The sequence below is a fragment of the Strigops habroptila genome, chromosome 11 (assembly GCF_004027225.2).
Source record: "Strigops habroptila isolate Jane chromosome 11, bStrHab1.2.pri, whole genome shotgun sequence".
NCBI classification, from domain to species: domain Eukaryota; kingdom Metazoa; phylum Chordata; class Aves; order Psittaciformes; family Psittacidae; genus Strigops; species Strigops habroptila.
The window spans coordinates 23,758,232-23,770,949 of NC_046360.1; the positions used below are offsets into that span (position 1 = coordinate 23,758,232).

General features: G+C 44.4%; 1 protein-coding gene across 7 annotated transcripts in view; it reads left to right on the top strand.

The window, feature by feature from the left end:
* The window catches only part of USP4 (ubiquitin specific peptidase 4), a 38,722-nt gene extending 26,716 nt beyond the window's left edge, over positions 1-12,006 (top strand). For 3 of the 7 annotated variants that reach the window (XM_030501392.1, XM_030501394.1, XM_030501393.1), the window contains 9 exons: positions 3,531-3,722; positions 4,281-4,369; positions 5,342-5,557; positions 5,648-5,718; positions 6,363-6,478; positions 7,159-7,308; positions 7,998-8,101; positions 9,261-9,349; positions 9,473-12,006. In XM_030501392.1, the coding sequence (XP_030357252.1) occupies positions 3,531-3,722; positions 4,281-4,369; positions 5,342-5,557; positions 5,648-5,718; positions 6,363-6,478; positions 7,159-7,308; positions 7,998-8,101; positions 9,261-9,349; positions 9,473-9,574 (1,129 nt within the window). In that variant the 3' untranslated portion in view covers positions 9,575-12,006. Of the gene's footprint in view, positions 1-92; positions 211-3,530; positions 3,723-4,280; positions 4,370-5,341; positions 5,558-5,647; positions 5,719-6,362; positions 6,479-7,158; positions 7,451-7,997; positions 8,102-9,260; positions 9,350-9,472 lie in introns of those variants that run through there. The other 4 variants (XR_003993727.1, XM_030501395.1, XM_030501398.1 and 1 more) reach the window with 4 other exon arrangements.
* Positions 12,007-12,718: the final 712 nt, after the last annotated feature.

Genomic DNA, 12,718 nt, shown 5'->3' on the forward strand with positions numbered 1-12,718 from the left:
TCAGTGTTTGTGCTGAATGCTCTCATTCTCCAGGCTAAGCAGAGAACAGCATTCAGCACATAACCAAAATGCTTACTATTTCTTTCTCTTAGGTTCTGGGAAGCCCAGCCCCACTAGGACCTCCGGCTCCCGCTCCAATGTAACACCCTCCCATGCACCATACTGGTGATGTCACATCACCCAGGGATCCTGCTGGAGCTCGGAGCCGGCCTACAAGGGGTCAGGTAAGCACCACTCAAAAACAAACTCCACAGCCCACTTCAAGGGTATCACTCCCTGTATTTCTTCTTAGTTCTGAAGGCCTAAGAAGAAAAATGTTTGGACGGATAAAGTAGATACCCCTGTTCTCTTAGCCTGGCTAATGGGGCATATAATATGTATTGTTTGCATTGATAAAAGTTTCACAAATTGATTTGCAGGTCACCTTTAACCTATAAAAGTGTGCATAGTTGAACAAGACATATTTAGTTTGCCATATGTACCATGTTTTCTGCCTTCTCTTACAACATGCTGTATATTGTTTAGATGAGTTCATGGTCTTGAAAAACCATGACTGGCTGCAGAAATGTCAGGTTTGTTAACGTGACTGAGGCTACAACAATTACTGAACTTAACTAAGTCAGCAAACCAGCTAGTCCAGTAGTTTTGTATGGAAGGTTTTAGATGTGTGAGACCTTGTTGTAGAATGATATAGGAAGTTTGTTCTCGCTTGCTGGAATTGGTGTTTTCTTGTTTGAAATAATTCGTGTCCTTTCCAAAATGAGCTTGTATTTTATAAGCTTTTCAAAAATCTTGCTGGTTGAATTCCCTCATCCTTTTTTACGTTGCTTTTATGTAAGACTGGCAAAATCCTGTGACTGAATTCTATGGGACAAACAACCTGTTGTCTGAAGAAGTTACATTTGCATTTTTTTTTCTTATCTCCTAGTTTACTTGTTGTGTGTGTTCTGGTATTGTAAAAGAAAGTAAAGAAATTAGGAATATTTCTGCTTCCTAGAAGAGATGAGAAATACATGCAGCATTTTCACCCAGTTTTTTTCCAGTCCTCTGTTCATTCTTGTTGTCAGCTTCTGAACCTATTGTAATTTCACAGCAGCACCTCTGGGTTGGTGTGCAGTGGTAATCCTGTTCAGATGGATCTGTGTGTCAGCTTCCGCAGTGGCATTTTCTACACTTCTCTGTTCTCTTACAAAACATACTACTTTTATTAGTTGTTGCTACAGACTGACTTATCCACATAGTGTTTTCCAACTGAAGAAATCTATCATAGATCTCAGCACGTGGGTGGAATGTTTTCAATAGCATGCAACATATATAACAGCCTCGTGTTCAGCTCAGAGTATTTTTTGCTTTCAGTGCCTGTAGTTTTCGTGTAGCTCTGCCTTGTCTTTCTGTAGCTTTTCATGCTCCTGTGCACTTGCTTAACTTTAGTTTGTGAGGGAATGGAAGTTATGTACTTCATTGCTCTCTGCCTCCTTTCTGGATTATAACCACAGACCTGAAGCCTTCATAATGCTGATGAAGACAGGTCAAGTCTTACCCTATTGCTTAGCAGTTTTCAGAGTCTTTTCAGAGTTGTCATGAATGATAAAGGCAAGGAGCCAATATCCAGCAGTGTGGTAGCAGCTGAGCTAATGACTGACATCTAAAACCATGTTGTGTAGTCTGGTGAAGCATCACCTTTATGTTCTATTATTTCCATTAAGCTGTAAGGTACAGAATTACAGTGCATTATCCAGTAATTCCCAGTATTAGATCTATATCCCTCCTTAAACTATAAAGTGTCTTAGGTTTATTTTTTTCTTAGAACAGATGACTGTTGCTCAAGAGATTCGGAAAATGACAGATCCTGATTCTGATACTTCTGCCTCTTAATACTAGTATGTAAAAGCTGTTCTGAGGTGGAGTGGGTAGAGGGGCATTTGAGTAACCAAATTTGTTACATTTCAGTGAGAAGTGTGTGAGATGCTCTTTTGCAGAGTGTACAGTATGCTGGCTGCTTGTGACGGGTGACACCTGCCTATGGGTAATACTGAGCTTTTTCTTTCTGTTCCATCACATGGACAGGGCTTCATCCAGGCACATGAGGGTGGAGTATAGATGGGGGCTGGTGTTTATTACTGCTTGTGGAGCACAGTGTAGGTGGTGTGAGAGGCAGTCACAAGAATGTCAAGGAACATGTGCTTATTGTGTACTGATGTGTTCTATAGCAGTCTCATTAGGACCTGGGGTTCATTGTAGGTGATATTCTGGGACCAAGTATGGTCGTTTGTTGTTTAAATAGTGCTAAGTAAAATAACTCATGTCTTTGTGGTGCTGTTTCTCAGGAAACTAGAAAGTGTGGACTGTATCCATTGCTGGTGTCCAGTTGAACAGCATTGACAGCCTAGAAAACCTCAACAGCCATTTGTGGTGGACTGTCTTAATGCTGACTGATCTCTGATGCTCTTGGTGGGCTGGGACTCTCTGGAAGGATATTTTTCTTTGTGTACTCTACTGACTCAGTACAAGCCCCCAGCTGGGACCCCTTTGTGTTTAAGTAGGATGGAGTGGAACTACAAGTCTGAAATTTGTTCTTCTCCCTGCTCTACAAGGGCATTTTGAACACTGGAATTAAAATGTTTTTTGGCTCTTGAGAGAAGGGAAATGGCTTATTTAATGTAAGAGAGCTGTTAAGAGTTGGTACCTTCAGATACGTGATTGTGATCTTGATCGTTGTGCGTAGTGACATCTTTCCTGAAATCTTCCTTTTTCTTTCAGTTTCTAAGATAAGTCTGGGACAGGTGACTCGCCAAATTAAAGAGCAGTGTGACTTGGCATTCCCGAAAATGAATCTTTTGTGATGAGTAGCCCTGAAGTGAACACTGTGATAGTGTTGGACCACGTGGTTTCTTTTGACCCTGACATCTGCAAATATCTCATTTGCCATTTTGCCCAGTAGCACAGGCTGTCTCAGTCTCCTCACTGTTCTCCAGAGCTGTTGGTTTTCTTCCAGAATGTTGGTTTGGTTTTTGTGTGTGTGTGTTTACGGTCCTTGCATTTTTCTGTGAAGCAGAAGTTTCCAAACTTAGTTTTCTGAAGCACTGGTTGCTCAGTGATGTGTGCTCAGGCCATTAGCTGTACGAGAAGCTGGGAGAATGCAAGACTCAAGATGTCAAGAGGGTTTGTTTTTCCAGAGGGAACAAACGCTGTCTGCGGGATTTCAAAGTGCATTTAGTATTCTTCACTCATGCTGGGATCTGGCTGAAGCAACATGTAGTTGTCAGGGTAGTGTCTTGAGAGGTAAGTGGCAGCAGAGGTGTGAATTAGGGATAAAGACAGAGGGAAGGTGGCAAGTTTGTGTCCTATGTCATTCTGAGCTGTGGGGAATGTTCAGGAAACTTCTCTAGCACAAAGACAGAGTACAACCCTTTTTGTCCTTCTCAGGAGGACCTAGTGGAGAGACTTGTTAGATTGAGTTCATGTTGGTTCTACCTGCTGTGCTTCTTGGCAGTGGAAATAACCTGTGGAAATACCTGTCTTTCAAACAGGTATGAAGTTTGCAAGCCAAGTGAGGACAGCTCAGAGTATGTTACTCTCTCGGTTTACTTTCGGGAGAAGACAATGAGGCAATCCAGCAATACTTCAGGGACTGTGCTCTTTGGTCAGCCACTGCTCATATCAGTGCCGAAACATAAGCTCACTGTGGATCACCTGTACAGTGTGGTTTTGGAGCAGATCAGGTAAGTCATGTCTGTACCTTTGAATCCTACGCAAAGTTCTGGTGGTCGCTTATTCAATTACACTGTAACAGGATTACTGCATCCTTGGTAACGGGAAGAATTTTCCTTGATTTGTGTTGTGTATAAACCAGGATTTGCATTGCATTAGTGTCTGGAGGCCCCAGGGACATTTCAAGGTCCTGTTTCTGGGACTCTGTAAAAGCAGGCTGGAAGATATGCTAGTGGCAGTCACAAGGGAAGCTATCTGCTTAGTGTTCCAAGAGCAGAACTCGGACCACGTTTTCAGGGCTCTCGAATGGGGCCACCATAACTTACTTTTGCCTTTTCCATCTACTGCCAGTAAAATTTGGAACAAGCAGTTGAGAACAGCGATTTGCTGAATTATTCTTGTTAGACTCATTCTGAGAGCTCTTGGTCTGTTAATGGTGCTGTATAGGATGGGTTCTGGTTTGCTGAGGGGGATTGGGCAGCACAGGTTGATGATGGAGAGGGGGTGCTGTTGTTCTGATGAACAGCTTTAGTATGATTGTGTGATAAACATATTCCCTCTTTGTTTAGCCGCTATGTGAAACTCCCTTTGGCAGAAGAATACTCTACCCCCTGCACAGACAAAGGAACCTGCAATGGCTCAAATGGTGTGGTTGAAGGTAAAGTTCTTTCAACATTGGCTGGAAGCTTTTCAGCGCTTGCAGCTTTTTATGAGCATTTGGGTTGTACTGTGTGTATTTGACTTAAGCCCCAGCAGATTGTTCTTTCACAATGATTCAACCACACTATTGCATAGGATGACTGTATGGTATGATGAGAATTCCTGTAGACCATTTTCCTTCCAAGTGAGATCAGATGTGCGTAAGCAGCAGCAGGAGAACAAGGTGTGGTGTGCATTCATCTTGACCAACATGGGGGAAGTCCTTGCTTCCTATTATGTGTTCTCTCTAGAGGCAACTCCTTTCCTAATAATGCCCTTTGGCACGATGAAAACTGGCCTGTTAAGTCACAAAGGCAAGTTCTAGCGAAATAAAGTGGAAATGCTGTTTTCTGTTCATGGCCCAAGAAATACGAGGTCTCATTCCTAGGTTAGATGCTTAAAAGGAGGCTTTTAATGCTGATTGCAAATGCATGTTTCATTTTCCTCTTTGAAATGATTCACTTGTGCTACTGTGAGTAACAACTGGGACAAGTTACATGGGAAATTTTAAATGGGGGTAAAGAATCTGCCCATTTTTCCCAAAAAATGGAAATAGCTTTCCTGGGGATTTACACATTTACTTCTGTAAAGACACCCGACTGCAACCTTGCTGATTCTCTCTTGGGATGTTTATTAGGGTATGCTCTCAGAAGGTGTGATTGTTAAACCTAATGTGAACTGAGCACTCTCCATCACGTCTGGTACTAGGATGTAAAGTCCAGCGTGTTGCCTGGCATCTGCTAAAGGAAGAAAAAACCAGCTTCAGATGTGGTTGGCAAGCACTGATTTCTTTTTCCGTGTGTCTTTTCATTTCTTTCTGAGTAATCAGTCTGTGTTGTAACAGGCTCATGTGAGCAGCTGTCCAGGTGAGGTGTCAGTCTAAACTTTCCCTGAAGCTCTTGAATACTGTGCTTGTTTTAAATTTTGCCAGGTGACATTGAAGAGATGGAGCATCAGGATGGCGGAGAGGAAGGCAAGGACAAGCTGGCAGAAGCTGATCCCTGCCACTCTGAGGGTTGTATGCAGGTTGAGTCAGCGAGAGACTTGCAGCCTTGCAAGAAGCAGCATTTCACTTTTAGCCTTGTGAATTCCTCTGGGACCTCTGAGATAAACTCCATTGTAGAAGGAAAAACCTTAAAATTAAATGGTAATTATTGTCTTGCTGTCTTTTTTTTTTTTTCCCCTTCCTTCTCTTTATGCCTTTGCAATAAATGTTTGTGTTTTTTTTTTCTTGTAGCTTTTTCTGCACTTGCTATTGACTGGGATTCTGATACACGGAGGCTACTTTTTGATGAACAGGAAGCACAGGTTGTAGTATGCTCTATTCATAAATAATCTGTATGTAAACGTGCATGGTACTTAAAAGATGACAGTAAATGATGACGTGTAGGTGTAGCTCTCTTAATAAAAATTGGAGTCACCAGCATGAGATATGTTTACTTAAAGTCTTTTAGTGACAAGATGTATAGCTCTGTAACTGCTGATGTGTTTCCAGTGTGTTCTGAAAAGAAGACATTTTAATTTCAAAGCTGAGTAGTCTAGTTCATAGTGCACTCAACAAACCAAACCAGCCAAACCCCCAAAACTCAAAAGAAACCTGAAGCCAAGTTCATAGAGCCTGATAGAAAGCTCAGTGTTCTTTATGCAAGGGTTCTGTGGATCGTGCTTTGTAACAATAATTTGTTGCTACTGTTTTGCAAAAAGAAAAAAAAACCCAGCAAACCAGACCCCAAATCCACCAACTTTGAAGTAAGGACACACTGTATTACTCTTATGGACTGTTTGTACCACAAAAACTAGTATTTGGCAGCTTGAGATGATTGTGTGGGTAGGGAAGGGGGAGGGGGGGGCGCGCAGAAATTAGGCAGCACAGTGAAGGTGAGCGTGTTCCTTTCCGTGATGTCAAGGATTAAAGACTACATGGAATTGAAAGCATGCCTCTCTTTCACTAGGCATTTGAAAAACATGGAAGTATGTTACAGCCACAGAAGAAGAAAGCTGTGGTAGCCCTCAGAGACTGCATAGAGCTCTTCACTACAATGGAAACACTTGGTGAACATGACCCATGGTAAGAGCTTCTATCTGCCTGGCAGGTTTATTGTAAAATGCCACATTATTTGCCATGGGAATCCAATAATTTCCCAGGTCTGTCCTTTTGTCTTCACCTGTGAGAAGTCTGTCAGTTCTGTTAAGTCACTGACTCCATAAGCTGCAGATGTGGGTTAATAAAAAGCATTTGTTTCCTGCCTTCATTAAAAAAAAAAAAAAAGTGGCAGTGGGCATGTAGCTTCCAAAGATGAGGCAGTTTTTAATTCCTCAGCATACATCTGTCTTCCAGACAGTGTCAGAAGAAGCATCTGGGGTAATAAAGGGTCAAAGCATGTGGCTACCTTAAGGTTTAATCCCCTATTATTTGTTTCTAGCTTGAACCAGTCCTGACCCACAGATCCTAAGTGACCAAAATGTGATTACTGTGTGTGCAGGAGGTCTTTGGATGTTGCTTGCTAGCTGTGTAAGAAAATAACTTGTAGGTGATAGTTTATTATTAATTTCCAATTGCATGCTATAGATGTATTTGCAACTGTTACCTGTTTGAGCTGGGTCAGGAGATAATAATTAGCAGTGGGACCTTTAAACCCTTCTTTTATTTGCAGGACTGCTGTGCTGTTGAGGCGTTTCTTAATGGGAGGCCAGAAGCTTTTCATTTAATGTAGTCATTCACTTCCTTGTTTGTTACTGCTTCCACAGGTACTGCCCTAACTGTAAGAAACATCAACAGGCCACAAAGAAGTTTGATTTGTGGTCTTTGCCCAGGATTTTGGTAGTGCATTTAAAACGCTTCTCATACAGCAGATACTGGAGGGATAAACTTGACACTGTTGTGGAATTCCCTATCAGGTAGGATTCTTCCCTCAAGATAGGAAGAGCATGGTCAAGAGAAATCTCCTGGTGATACTGGTGGGTGTGCTTGTTATTAAAGCTGTAACTGGAACAGCTCTATGTTCTGGGTTTCAACTGCAGGACAGCAGGCATGAGCTGAGTTGGTTGGTTTTTTGCTTTTTGTTAACATTAATCAGTTATACACATCTCAAAGAACACTACGTGCCAGCAGGTACTGTTTCTTCTGAAATTAGGTTAAAACTGTGTGATTCTGCTGAACCGAAAGAACTTCTAGAGAGCAAATTTATTGGGCAGAGCTGCACTTATACTGAGGATTGCACAAGTACAAGATGAAAGCCTGCCTCATTTCTCTGCTGCTGCTTGTCAGCATCCTGCTGCAGGATGAAGTGTATTCCTTACTACTCCTGTCTCACTTTTCATGCCTACGCGGGGACACTCTGAACTGTATTTTATTCAGCACCTCCCTCTGAATCTTTTAGCAGCACTTGATATGTTTATCAGGACCTGCCCTGTGTGGGAGGGCTAACATGTTTTGTCTTTACACTAATAATATCTGACTGTAGACCAGCAGAGTGCAGCCCTTCTCTACCCATGTGGCCTGCCTTGTAGAGTTTCACTGGTGTCGTGCATCACTTTTTAGAAAGCACTGGTTACGGGTGTACTGATACTTTTGGATTTTGTTTCAGGGGTTTAAACATGTCTGAGTTTGTCTGCGACCCAAGAGCAGGCTCGTATGTCTACGACCTCATTGCAGTTTCCAATCACTATGGAGCCATGGGAGTGGGCCACTGTGAGTAACTGCTTCTGTGTTCTTTGCATACAGGAAATGCAGGCAGAGGGGTCATGGGAGAGCTCTGTGCATTGGAGACTTGCAGGAGCCCTCACCAAGGATGTCTAGACAAAACTTATCTGTGTTCTGTATTTGAAGGTTGCGTCCTTCCCGTTAGGATTTGCGGAGCAGCTGGCCAGTTTGTGTAGTCTGCAGCTGCCCAAGGTCTGACTTTGGTGCCTGTGGAACCTTGGTTATAGTAATCATTAGAGTGTGTGATGGTATTCCCCAGTATAAGAGTGGAGTCAAGGTTTTTTTCAATGCCAAATGTGAAATTGTGGAAAGGAGCTTGACTGGAGAGTGCTGGGGAGAATCTTCAGTGTAATCTGTCAACTCGGCTCCAAGACTCAGCTTCTTGCTCTTAAGCATGCCAGCGGGCAGCTGCTTGTCCAGTGTGGGTGCAGTGTCACAGCTTCAGAGCAGAGATTGCCTTCAGCCAAGCAGGAGCTTGCCAGGTTCCTCAGTGGTGGTGAGGCGAGGTCTGATGAGCAGCAATTGTGCTTAGGCCAGGAAGACAGAGCAGAGGGTATGCTTGTCATGAAGTGGTTTACTATGAGAGGATGATGAACCTCATCCATTTGGCAGTGTATGTGCATAACTTGTTAAGTGTATGTCACTGTAGGATAGCATTAGCTCAAGGGGGATGTGGTTTGAGATTGGAGATCGGTTACAGAAGTCTTTGTTGGAAGAGACTTTGTAGAACTTTAATCCAGCTTCCTTCTTGAGTCAGGAATCTTGCAAGCACTAGATCAGATCCATCATCAACAGAAAACTTCTCTTTCTTGTGAAAAATGTGAAAATGCAGAGTCTTAAACTGCTTGGGAAAGCTCTGGCTCAAAGGGGATGAACAAAACATTTCAATTTCTTTCCTGTTTCTTTGCCCTGTGTCTCCACTATCAGGGATCAGTCTGGCATGTGGAACATGGTTCTAGATTTGATGGACCGGCTAACATGTTCTAGAAGATGTGTGTGTTGATGAGCTAGGTTTGGGGTAGTTAATGTCAAAGCTGGCTGCTGACCTCCCATGCACAGTCAGTTTGAGTCTCAAGCAGCGCAGCTGGCGCAGCATTACCTGCCGGTCCTCCCCGGAGCACTGAGCTGCAGTTTCTTCTCCTGACAGACACTGCCTACGCAAAGAACAAAGTGAATGACAAGTGGTACTACTTTGATGACAGCAGTGTATCGATGGCTTCAGAAGACCAAATAGTGGTGAGTATTTGGCTTGAGGCCAATCTTGAGTTTGTGCTCAAAGTGTGGTTCTCCACTTTGGGCTTTATGTTTCCAGCCAGGTTGTGTGGGTTGTTTCAGGTGGTTTTCTTCTTTGTTTGGTAGACAAAAGCTGCGTATGTGCTGTTTTATCAGCGCCGAAGCAGTGAGGAACATACTGCCCCATCTCCTCCCCAAGAAGAGTATGACGGCATGGACACCAACTAGGCATCACGTCCAGCACTCAGCCACCATATTAGCGGTTGCTCTTCTAAAGCCATGCCTGAGGCACCTGAAATTTTTTCTTCCTTCTTGTAGGAGTCAAGCAGAAAATCTAGCACTGAGAGATTGAGTGCTGGGGGTTGCAGAGTAGCACTGGAGAGCCAGGAATAGGTGCTGGCACTTGGGTATTTAGAGGCCAAAAATAATATATATTGGAGCTTCAATAAAGTTGTTCTTAAAATCTGGCTGAGCTGTGTGGCTAGAGGCAGGGGTCAGGGCTGAGCTGGGGCTGTGGCTGAGGATTGCAGCTGGGCTTGGGAGAGCACAGCCTGAGCTGAAGGCCAGCTCACAGCTGAGCCTTGTGAGGGCCTGGGGAGCAGTACAGGGGGTATGATTCTGTGAATCGCTGTGGGGGTTTCCTGCTGGCTCTGGTGTTGGTGCTGGGCCCTGCCGGTGTCGGGGGTTTGCTGCACCCTGCCTGGAAGCTCAGTTCCAATCTCTGTACATCTGGCCTGTCTGTTGCAGTCTCTGCCATTGTACCTTGGTCACCTTGCAAAGCAGCAAATGTTTCTCTTTCTTGTGTCCCTTCACTGATACATCTAAGGCTTTTCTGGGCAGTTTTGACTGCCTCTTTTGTGTGAACACTGAATCCTGTAATGTAGCAAACTTTGCTGGAAGCAGATCGTACCTGCCTATGGTATGGCCTGTGTGCAGGCTGATGTGCACAGTGACGCAGGACACAGCTGCTCTGGCTCCCATTCTGCAGAGAAAATGTCATCTTTTGTGGTTTGGCAACTTCTCCTCTCCATCAGTCTCCTACACCCCTTGCTTCCAGGCTGCTCTGTAAGCACTTTCTGCCTCTACCACTTCTGCTACAATTTGTGCAGTGGCAGCATTTTTATCCTCCTTTGCTCATTTATGTGACTCCTTGGAGCTTTTTCTCCAGCAAAGCTCAACACTTTGTCCCCAGAGCTGTCACCTCTGAGGATGACAGCCCAGTGCAATGAATTGTATGAGTTTTCAGCCTTTTCTCTTGTGGCTTTTGGTTCTTTTTTGACTGCTCGTTCAGCCTTTCTTTTCCTTCCTTGAGCACTACCCTTTAGATCCTGCATCCCCATCATCTTCTGTGAGGCTGTAGCTGTGATGGTTCTGTCCGAGGTCTCCCTTTCCCTCAGCTGTTCAATAGTTCTGCTCCATCCTTTCGGTGCAACTGACAGATGCTCTTCCCTCTGTCCTCCTTTACCATCTTGTTACTTGCAGGACTCAAGTCCAGCTTTCTTCTTGAATGAGGATCTCTGGTGAGCACTAGATCAGGTCAGTCCTCAGTGGAGAACTGGTCTTCAATGTGAGAAATAGGAAGAATTTAGAGCTTTAGTCTGTGTTTTTCAGGGAAAGATCTTGCCCAAGGTGGTGAACCAAACAGGAGGGTTTTTCATTCTTAGAGCCAAGTGCATTGACAGAACAAAAGGCTAAGACAGGCTACTGCCCTGCTTTTTTCCCCAAAAATGCATGCTTGGTGCCACTCAATCCTCTGTGCACAGTCCCTATGGCTTCTTTGCTGACAGTGATCTTCTGATGGTCAGTGGAACAGCAGTCATCCGTTTAACTCCCAGTATTTCAGCTCAGCTCCCTTTTCTGCAGCTCTTGGTGACAAGCCCCGTAGGAAGTTGTTGTGTGCCTGTCCCTGCACCTCTGCTGTGCTGCAGCTGAGCAAAGCCCGGCCAGCTACTGCTGTGTTCTGCTTTGAGCGATGGGAAGGGAGGAGGGCACTGAGCAGCCCCTGGCTGGGGCACTGGGGGGTGAGAGGAGGGCTGCCTCTAGCTGGCACGCTAGTGTTGTGATCCTCTTCTGTGGAATTTTGCTTTTAAAGCATTGAAATTTTAATTTTGAGGTCAGAATTGCTTCATTGCTTCTGCTGTTCAGGTTTGGGGGTGGTTTTTGGGATTTTTACAACTCTTCATATTGTGTTTCTGTGTTTGTTTTTGTTTTTTAACATGTTACTGAGGGGAGCATCCAAAAAGCAATTTTTAAGCTGTAGCGCTGCACTGAATTACTCTGATCAGCATGTTTTTGTTCGTTTTAACCCTGAAAGAAAATCACATGGGCATTCCAAAATGGGGAGAGGAAAGGGAGGGGAGTAAAAGACCTTTTTAAAAGAGAACCTAATCTGAAATAGCCTTTGTTCTTATCCTTATGTCCCCACCTGTGCTGATACCAACAAACACATCAGTGGGGATAAATCCTTGATGCCCAGATGCTGAACAGACTGTTGTACTGCAGAAAAAGTGGCCCAGCTCTTACTTTCTCTGCCCTTGAGCTGGTGGGCTTTGGCTGGTGTGTGTGTGCTGTAATACCAGACCTGTTTTTTAGACTAGCACTTTGTAAGTGGCTGGCTCTATTGTACAAAGAGGAAAATTAAAGAGTGGTTTGCACTGAAACTGGGTTGTGTTGTATTTTCAGCTTCCATTGTGTGACCTGAGAGTGCTGGTTGGGAGGTGCCTGGTGCTGCAGGAGCTCTTCTGGCTGGGGGAGGGTGAGGCCTGTGGAACCAACCTCTCCTGCTCTGCCAGGGGGGATTTGGGAGAAAGGCAGATGCTGCCTGCACTGCTCTGTACACCTTAGAGTTCATGCTCACTTGAGGATTGGCTTTTCTCACCTGTGGTGCTGTGTTGCTGATAACTGGTGCTGTAGCAAAGCCTCCCCTTGCCTTTCTGTGACACTGTGCAGCCTTGGCTGCAGCTTCCATGTCATTCTTCTTCCTCTGCAGATCTTGGGGGGAAGCCATGCCTGCCTTCTGTCCATTTTCTCCAGGGATATCAGGCTGTGTCACAGAACCAATAAATTGAGGCTAAATGCAACGTATTGTTCAAACTCAATTAAAGCTCCACTGACATAGCAGCCTGATAATGGTTGGAGCCTCAGAGAGGGTTTGAAGTGTTGTAATGTAGAACAGCAGATGGTAAGCATTGCTATGGAATGCTGACCTCCACACAGTGGCATGAAACCCATCATGGGACAAAGGGGAAGCAAAGTGGCACCTCTCAGACAGGAGGTGTTGGGGTGTTGTGTCGGTGCAGAACAGTTTATGCGAGAATGCTGAGGGCATGAAATGAAATGAAATTCCCGTTGCAAAAGGGAGGGAGAAATAAT